The 10,423-nt window shown below is 36.1% G+C and overlaps 1 protein-coding gene across 2 annotated transcripts in view; it reads right to left on the bottom strand.

Annotated features, from left to right (window-relative positions):
• The window catches only part of LOC107685650 (IQ motif and SEC7 domain-containing protein 1-like), a 218,825-nt gene that overhangs the window by 139,167 nt on the left and 69,235 nt on the right, over window positions 1–10,423 (bottom strand). For both annotated transcript variants that reach the window (XM_016482315.1, XM_016482311.1), the window contains exon 2: window positions 7,003–7,038. In XM_016482315.1, the coding sequence (XP_016337801.1) occupies window positions 7,003–7,038 (36 nt within the window). The remainder of the gene's footprint in view (window positions 1–7,002; window positions 7,039–10,423) is intronic.

Raw genomic sequence — 10,423 nt, 5'->3', positions numbered from 1 at the left:
TAAAATTCAGATTTTTTTTTTCTTTCATATGTGCTTATATGGGCTCCTTATATCGTTTGGTTCTTTGGTGTCCTTTTGGAGTTTCTAAGTTTCCTTTTTTTGGAAAGACATCTACATTTATCTTCAAAAAAGCTTGCAGAAAATACAGATTTTTGAGAATCACCCTTCAATCTTTTGGTTTACTTTGCTGGATATAGCAAATGATGACAAAATAAACATTTGAAACAAGATAAATGGTCTATGCTTAATTTCATGAAGTGTGCGATTAATCACAGAAAAAGGGTGTGATTAATTAGATTAAAAAGAAAGATTATAAAGAATTTTTTTTATCTATTGACAGCCCTAATTCAAACTTTACCCCAAACTTTTAAACAGTATTGTAAATAAATACATTGTAAAATGTATGAATAAATTAATAAATACGTTAATAATATTCCTAATGAATTACTACAAAAAGGCTATGTGACATTACACTACTGTCACGATACCGCTACTGTGAGGAGCACAGAGCGAGGAACGAGGAGACATGGAGTAAACTTCAAACAAACAGACTTTAATAAACATCCAAGGAACCAGGAACACACATGTAGCGGGGAAAGACGAACATTCAATACCAGACAACCAAACTCAGAACAGGACTCACTATAAATACATATGACTTGATGAGGGGATGACGAGACACACCTGGAACTAATGAACAATCAACATGAGGGAAAACTGGGTCATGGAGCACGTGGAGAGGGAAAACACATAGATAAGAGTCCAGGGGCATGACAACTACATGAAAATATTTAGTTTAGCGAGGAAGTCACTTAGTGCAGTTCAAGAGCCTGATTGATCTGCTCCTGATTGGTCTCGTCCTGGTTCCAGTGAAAAGGACCTCCCCAAACACTCTAAGGGCCTGTTTACACCTGGTCACTTCATGCGTTTTTCTGATCGGATAGCTATCCGATCATGAAAAGACCAGGTATAAATGCCCTCCGAAACGCATTCGAGACGGATATAAATCCGATCGCTCAAACCACTTCAGGAGGTGGTCTGGGACGCATTCCAGACGAAACTGGACAAGTGTAAATGCATCTGGTTGTTGAAACCACATATGCTAATTTTACTCCTCCCAAAACGTTAAAATAATAAACGTGTGAGAGCATGTTATAGGCTATATGACATTATAGTCAGATATGACAGCGCTAATGCAACACGCATTGCCACGGACGAGTAGCTGAGCATCTCTTCAGCAAGCCGACGCGCAAACTGCCGTGACTGAAACTGAAAGTAAGACGCAGACGCTCAACACACAATCATCTTCATTAAAAGTAGTGTGACTAACCTATCTTTCCAGTTCTGATGCCGCGCGCTCTCCTATTGCGGGCTTTGATCTTGAAATGAGCTGATAATTAATCAAATGCAGCGCTTATCTTTTGATTTCGTTGACGTGAACTCCATTAAATATATTAAATATAGCACGAGTATTGCAGATCGGATTTATATCCGTTTTGCGACGACACATTTATGTGGCCAAGTGTAAATGGAAATGTTTTAACAAATCAGATAGATATCATATCAGCAAAAACGCATGAAATGACCAAGTGTAAACAGCCCCTAAGAGGCCGAATGCGTGCCATTTGTTTTGCTCTGTCTTGGTTTCCTCTGTGGTTGTGTGTGCTTTGAAAAACTTGCTCTTGTTTTAGTTGATTTTCAATTGTTATTTGTAAATATTTAGTTTAAGGGAAGTATTTTGGTTAGAGAATTTAAAGGGTATACTAAAATTTGTTATTTTTGTTTGTTATTTTGGCCTTGTCCACTCCCCTTTGTTACTCATTTTCATTATAAGTTTGTTAATAAATCTATTCTTTGTTTGATACTATCTTGGGAGTGAGGGCACGTTTCATTTATGCTATGACTGGCCCTAGACGGTCGTAACAAAAATGAAAATATTAATCTACTTTTTAAAGGCAGATTTTTGACTGCCTTTAAAAGCAATCAAAAGGAGGCATGGATGACAGATTCAGATATGCCTTGATGCCTTCCTTTTTTCAGATATTCGTAAGAGCAGCATTTTTTTTCAGGCCAGCAACACAGCCACACGTTTTTGTTTCCCAGTATCTGCAAGCAACCAATGTGTGGCCAGCCCTGCCTACTTAACCTTGGCAAAGCCACAGGCCGAGTACAGACCAGCATGTCAGCAGAAAGCACCCGTCTTACTCTGCACTGTTAGCGTGAGTATCAGAGTGCTGGAACAGAGCCTGGCAACAGCTGTGTGACACGCGCGCACACACCCGGACTGGATAGGCTTCAATGGAGCAGCCTATTACAGGCACCAAATCAATGAGCAGACACATACAGAGCGAGAAAGAAAGCAGGAAGGTGAGTGTAAAGTCTGAGGTGAAAACGAGAGAGGGTACATGCTCTGGGGACCAGGCCGAAAAACCTCCCCGCGGCTATACTCGCTCACACACATGTCCTTGTCTAGAAGGAACAATGCATTGTACAGGGCAGCTCAGTGGAAAACAGAGGCATGTTGATGTCATGCTGATGAATGCAACTTGCAAAGCCTGGAAGCAGTGACATATTTTGGTTTGTGGTAAGGTGAATAAAGAAAACTGCAAGAGGTGACATTTCACTCTTCTCTGATGATGGTCTGAGTCACTGAAATTGAAACGATTTGAGACGATTGAGACTACACTTCATAAGTTTTATTGTATAAAAAAAGTGTTATATATTAAGTTACCCATGATAAATTGTGCTTTCGAAAAGATTAAAGACTAATATGAAGTTTACTTTTGTTTTTTAAAGCGTGAAGGGTGTTTTCTCCTCAGAAGTATTTCAGTCATTACATCACATACAGTAGTTATATACTGCAAAACGTATACAGAGAAGTGAAAGCTTGAAATATTTATCAATTTCCAATAATTCTGAATTTATACCCAGCAGCGCTGGCAAATTAAAAATGCCATATGTATGCATACACATATATTTAATTTATTAATACTTTAATACATAAAGTTTATATGGTAATACCTGAAAAAAAAACAGCACTTTGTAACAGTGTTTTGGACGAGTGAAAATATGTAACATAAATAAATAAACACAATTTAACTAAGTAACTAAATTAAATACAAAATGATCAATAAAAAAGAATATTTATAAATTGATAATATTCATTAAAATGCTAAATAATAAATACTGTTCATAAAAAATATGGATGCTATCTGAACATAAAACATCACTTGTATATCAATTAAATGTTTAACAGTGTTTTGGAAGAGAGAGGGGGAAGTAAAATATACTAAAATATCTTTTAATAATAATTTTCATAATAAATAACTACATGAAAACTATATGATGCTATTTTAAATAGCATTCATAAAAAATATTTTGAATGAGCAGATTTAAATAATAAATACTGTATGCTGCTACCTGAAAATAAAACTACATTTGAGAATTAATTGATTTTTAATTTAATTTAATTTTCAGTGAGGTAACACACACATATACATGTAGACTAACACAAACAAACAGACAGACACTCATTCACACACACACTCACTCTCTCTCTCTCTCTCTCTCTCTCTCTCTCTCTCTCTCTCACACACACACACACATGTTATCCAAGGATAACATCCTCCACTGCAGCTCAAACTGTCATTTTGTCCTAGAAAGTCACAACATATTGTCTGTGGTTTGAAACTGATGAGAGCGTTTGACGACATTAAAACAGTGGCTGAAATAACACTGATATCTGACTCAACTGCCAGCATCCATTTATCAGTCTCAACATCAAAGTCTGACTGAGGGGGACTTAAAAATGTCCAGATAAGGGAGAGATATGAGCGATATGCCTGTTCACTCTACTGAGTTCGGTTTGAAGCTTTGATATCAAAGAAGAGAACTTTACTGTAAGTGAAATTCCCATAGTCTCCACTTCCTTGTTGCTTAAAACTAAAAGAGAGGTTTCTGTGAAATATACTGCAGATCAATAGTTTTCATGAGACCTCCAAAACAATATTTATCAAACTTTTGAGCGTTAGTATATTACAATATTTATTTATTTTTTTTACATAAATTCATTTCCAATAATTTCTTTATTCCATTATGTCTGTACATTTTTATTTAATTTTATAAATATTCCTTACTTTGTCCCCCACAATATTTACTCTACAATAAAATTCACACACAAAGAAATTTAAAAACAGAAATTCCTTATAATTTATTAACAAAGCCCGGAACTGTTTGGGACGCAAGTTTGGAACTGAACACTTCTGTTAAATCAGCCAAGCGGAGTTGCTTATCATGTGATGAAATGATGTGAATCATCTCAAAATGACCAAAGACTGGCCGATATATTGGTCCATTAAAACACAACAAAGTCCTTATACTGCCAAATTATACATCTGGTTTATTCACACCAACACAGGAAGGAACTTTAAATTTAGATTCATATCGGACTTGCTTTTCCAATTCAACAATCTTATCAAGTTTTCCATGTTAATAAGACATATCCGGAGGAAGAACACTGAGCCAAGAGACTGTCAACACAGGGCCTTTGGGTTTCATACAGACTAAAGGCTAAGACAACAAGGCTTTCCCCTGTCTATAAAACTGCCTGGTTTGCTAGCCTAACAGAAAATACACAGCGATCTTTCCCGATTATGATCATTCACCCTCAATCCCTTACAGCACTTCACCCTAAAACGAATAAGTATCATCCGTCTGCAGCCAGATAATTTGCAAATTACTGACAGCTGTTGTGTGTTATCGTGTTTAATGTTGTTGCACTAGTCCAATGTTCTTCAAGAAGCACTCCTTAGGGAGAGCCTCTTGCTTTGATAAGCAGTCTGAGCTTCTTTTGCAACAATTTCCTTTCCAGCGCTCAATTCAAACTTCACTGGCTGATGAAATCTGGGATCAACAGCAAACCCCGAACAAGACCGTTTCAGTGGCTCACAAAACGCTACGAGTGTTGAGGAGGACTTGTTGGATGTATGGAAGAGTCCCTGATATCGGACTTGCTTTTCCAATTCAACAATCTTATCAAGTTTTCCATGTTAATAAGACATATCCGGAGGAAGAACACTGAGCCAAGAGACTGTCAACACAGGGCCTTTGGGTTTCATACAGACTAAAGGCTAAGACAACAAGGCTTTCCCCTGTCTATAAAACTGCCTGGTTTGCTAGCCTAACAGAAAATACACAGCGATCTTTCCCGATTATGATCATTCACCCTCAATCCCTTACAGCACTTCACCCTAAAACGAATAAGTATCATCCGTCTGCAGCCAGATAATTTGCAAATTACTGACAGCTGTTGTGTGTTATCGTGTTTAATGTTGTTGCACTAGTCCAATGTTCTTCAAGAAGCACTCCTTAGGGAGAGCCTCTTGCTTTGATAAGCAGTCTGAGCTTCTTTTGCAACAATTTCCTTTCCAGCGCTCAATTCAAACTTCACTGGCTGATGAAATCTGGGATCAACAGCAAACCCCGAACAAGACCGTTTCAGTGGCTCACAAAACGCTACGAGTGTTGAGGAGGACTTGTTGGATGTATGGAAGAGTCCCTGAGGATTTCGTTGCTCCATCTAATCTAATGCCACCCCAAGCTGGAAGGAAGCGTTGAGGTACATTGATTCGCAAGCTATAACACTGCAGCACTGAGCGAGGACCTAATTAAGTCGCTTAATAACCTACTGTTGAAACAGCCATAAATGTTCATCCGAATGGATACTGCAGCAGTCGTCTTTTCGTTCTCCTTGAGTTGCAATACAACGGTGCCCACAAATGTTACTGCTTCACAGGTGCTCTGAAGACCTGTCCTTTAAAAGAATCCATCACAATGATGTAGAGACCCACGGCTCAAAACTGATGGAAAAAAATGTTCACGATGTCTCACTGAAGTGCCAAGTAGACAGACAGTACAAACATATGTCTTATTTTTGCCACTTGAGCACTTGAGCAATAACTCGGCAATCTCAAGATGATGAAAAGGTCTCTCAAAGTTTAGGGTTTGATGTTTTACTGTACAGTATGCGTGATATTTATGGCCATCACTTTGCTTTAAAAAGTGGTTCACAGACGGCCTGTTTGTGACATCACGAAATGCAAAAACTTAGCCTATGAATAATAATTAGATGTTAATTAGAATAATTAGAATAATTATTCCTTCTGACAAACGAAATGCTCAAATGAAACTGTGTCACATTTCATTTGATATCTTCATCCGCCACTGTCTTGAGATTTCAGCAAATAAAAAAATAAATAACTACATGATGATTCTAAGAAATAAATAATTAAATAAATACTTTGCTGTTCTAGTGGTCACAGTTTTGCTTTGAATATGAAGTGGTTTTGGATTTAATCTATCCTATTAAAACTTTTATTTTTAATAGGACAAGTTAATTAAATGTTAATAAAATAAATGAAATTGCCACTAACTATAGTACACACTATCAACATGAATACCTTTTCTAAATTATTCATCACATGCTATTTTATAAAGTAGCGTAGACAAAACTGGCCATGCCATATGGGGAATAAGTGACTAAATGCCTAAGGCGATATTTCGCTTTTTATAGATAAACTCACCATTAAAAGGCTTTGAATCAAATTGGACAAACAAAAAAGTGAAGTTAAAGGTATGACCCTGATTACACAATGCCCTTGAACATAAACTAAAAAGCTTAAAAATAGTCCATATAATCCAAAAATCAGCCATAGAAAAAGTAAAAAAAAATATATATATTTTCACTGTCAGAGTTTTCTATAAATCCCCAATGACGGAAACCAATTACAAATCTGTGATGGGGACAATGAGGATGTCCATCCAAGAAGATAATGTGCATCTGACAAAGGACGCAGAAAATGCCAATAAACATGCATGACTCAGTCATGGAAATGACATGACATCTACTAAATTATGTGCATCGTATAGTTTGACATGGCAATGAGAAATGCGAGAGCATCATGATGACAGCAGATGAGCAAACTCATAACTCTCATAACCTACCTGACATTTGAGAAACGCAAGCCTTCACTTTCATTCCTGTGGGAGACAAAAAAAGAGAGACAGAGTTAGAAGTTGAAATTTTGAAAAAGGCAATGAAAAAAACCTGACATTAAACTTCCAACAACAAAACAACCCTCCCTGTACTGACAAAACAAAGCTTTCTTGTTGTTTTGAACCATATGGGCTACACTCTAAATTCATCTACAGTATGAATCCCTAACTCTGCCTAAGTGATGCCAGCAATAACATTCAACGTGACCTGTGGAGTCCGATTTATGAACAAATGACTCTTATGAACTCAATCTTTTAAGTGAATTCAAACTCACAGCACAACCAGTATAGTGCGATTCTTGAACAAATGACAAGAATCTTTAATGAATCCTTTTAATGAATCAATCAAAATCACTCAAAACATTAGCAGTTATCATTTGAATCAGTCTGACGAATCCCTTACAGAATTAACCCACAGAATCTTTTACATGTCTTAATAAGAGTTTACAGTTTGAATATTATATTTTTTCAATTGAACTGCATATTTCAGGCATTTATATTATATTTTGCAGCATTCCAAATGTTGGGTGCTTCCCTATATAATTAGAGCAATGACTGAAACAATCTCTTTCACATAAGAAAAATGGACATTATAATGATTATATACACTGAAAAAAATGAAGTTATAAATATAACAGATTATTGGAGTATGTTTTACAAGAAAATCGCATTTGAGTTCTTCTACTTTAAAATTTTGTTTAACTAGATGCGTTACTTGCAGTTCCTATGTAATTATATGTAAAATTTACTAGCAATTTCTGAGTGAATAGGTAAATCCTACACCACTATTTTTTTTTCTCCAGGTTACTCAAATGAATAATTTTCTGGCTCTACTTTTTCTTTCTAAATAAGGTCAAACTTACTGTTTTTAAGAAAAATAAATGTGTATTCTAATATATTCTATGTGTATGATTTTGTATGTATGATTCTATGTGTATGAAATTATTTTTTAAATTGTATATAGCATAAAACATGATTGACAGATCAGCTGTAAACAACCCAAGGACAGGCATAGATCACCATCACATTTATATAATTAAATTCTGCCTTTTTTAGGAAGTAAAGAAGTATTCCCCATGCCGTAAACACCCAGTGGCGATCAGATTCAATAGCAGCAGTCTTTCTCTATGTGATGGAGAGCTCTAATAGTCACATTTGTGACTGGCAGATTACCTCAGGCATCCCCTAGCCCAAGCCTTTGTTTAATAATTCACAAGTTTACCTTAGAGAAAAAGGCTTTGTTAGAAATGCTATGGTCCTCATTGGAGTAACGGTGCCGACAGCCTTGCTCTCAGACAGATGTCAGAAAGCTTTGGACAGAAAACTGGTTCTGATCCCATTACGCAACAAAACGGTCACACAATGAAAACTGTATCAAGAGTTGTTGAGGTGACCACTGTGTTAAGAGCGAATGGTATTGACATGTCTCTGAAAATGTCAAAAAGCTGTGTAGTTGTCCCTAATAATAATTGTAAAGAATTCTGAATGCACTTTTTTTTTTATTGGTGGTCATTCCTTTTACCTCAACAACTGCCTTGTAGCTATTCCCGACTAGGTAAATGGCAGATTTCAAAACTCAATTTGTCGCATTCTATGCAAGCTGCTAGCAGACTCATACATCAATGAATGCGGCGAACCGCTGACATGGCAGTTAGTGCTTTAGCTCACCTGTCTGGACTGTAAGGATAAACTACAGGTTGCCAGTAATACTTGGTCATAAAATAAACAAAACACTTTGCACTAATTTATAGTACTTTCCCAGATTTCTTTGTTTTGTTTCTGCTCATTTTTGGCACCGCTAACTGCAAGTTCAGCTTAAAACTCACCACTTGGTAAAATAATTGACTAATTAAGCAGTCACATATTGTTATAACACATATAGTTATCTAAACATTGTGCATATATTCCTTATTTATAAGTACAGTAAGACAATAAAACAGCCTAACAGGGTCATAGGTGGTTCATTATAATGGTTTAGCAAGTGTTAACTTTTGAAATAGTGCGGTGATAGTGCCAGGTTTATAATGCAGTAAAAGTTAACAAAGCCCTATTTGGATGGGATTTATTTCTTGGAACTAAATCTAAAACAGTTTAGTTACCTTAAATCCACATTTTAATCCAGTCCTGAGCGAATATGTTGGTAATTTATCTTCCCTTTCAAGTAATAATTGCAGGTGAAATGAAGCTAACATTATACCTACTTGTTTAAGTAAACTTTAGGTTCTGGTATATTAGTTTTGATCCAATTTTTGTTTACATCTTCACAAATTTATGCAATTTAAAGTATGTTTATAAAGCTATTAGCGGTTCCTCTTTGCATGTACAGACAGGAGTACAGGATGACAAAAGTTAAACGTGAAATTCTCAAGCAAGTTCTTAAGGTTTTTTTTTGTTTGTTTTTGAGAATGTGGACAACTTTGACTAAAATTCACCTCCCTCATTATATCTTTGCCCTCTCTCTCCTGTGGAGGCTTTTGTCTTTGTCCTACCAGTTCCTGTAATTCCCAATGGTTAAAATCCCATCTGGAAAGATGAGTTAAGTGAGGAGAATCTTGAATATATTATATTCCCTACCTCCCCTTGTTTCAGATAATTAAATCATATATAAAGTCAAATTAAGATACTGTACATTAATGTTACACATGTGTTTTCTTCTTTTGTAGCCTACAGCTTATTCACAAATGGCACCAGTCTGTTTTGGGGTCTATTTTGTCTTTTTTGTGATCTTTTCCTGATGCCTGAGTAAAGTAAGATTAAATATAATTTTAAACTTGATTTAGCTGGCTATTTTCTTTAATACTGACGATGGTTCACAAAGGCAGCTGGTCTTAGACAAAGTATGTTTCCACTTCATAACCCCTTGTTACACTGACATACTGGATAGCACTGATGAACTACACATCTTAGCTTTAAAACCTAAAGGTACTGGATAAATAGTATAAACTAACCCTATCCCTACAACGTGTGTTACAACGTTCACTATCTATTGGATTTAATTCAGTATGTCATCGTGCTACATGCTGCAGTGAGAACACCTTGAAATTTGGACTGAGCCAAGCCAGCAGTTTCTGCCTGTTTCCAGCCTTTACACTAAGCTAACCAGCTTCTGGCTGTAGCTTTATGTTTACTGTTTAGACTTGAGAGATTTTCTAATAAATCTTGGCAGGAATAAACACATTTCCCAAAATGTCAAACTTCTTTAAATGCCAGTTGGCACACTTTTGTTTTTAAAGGTAGTAGTTATTTGTATCCTTTTAAAGGAACACTACAAATAATTTTTGAAAACTTTTTAACTCTTCTCCCCTAGAGTTAAAAAGTTGAGTTTTACCATTTTCGAATCCATTCAGCCGATCTCCGGGTCTGGCGGTAG

This window comes from Sinocyclocheilus anshuiensis, unplaced genomic scaffold (assembly GCF_001515605.1).
Source record: "Sinocyclocheilus anshuiensis isolate Anshui unplaced genomic scaffold, SAMN03320099.WGS_v1.1 scaffold257, whole genome shotgun sequence".
NCBI classification, from domain to species: domain Eukaryota; kingdom Metazoa; phylum Chordata; class Actinopteri; order Cypriniformes; family Cyprinidae; genus Sinocyclocheilus; species Sinocyclocheilus anshuiensis.
The sequence above is the reverse complement of the archived record's forward strand: the minus strand, read 5'-3'. Positions and strand labels throughout refer to the sequence as shown.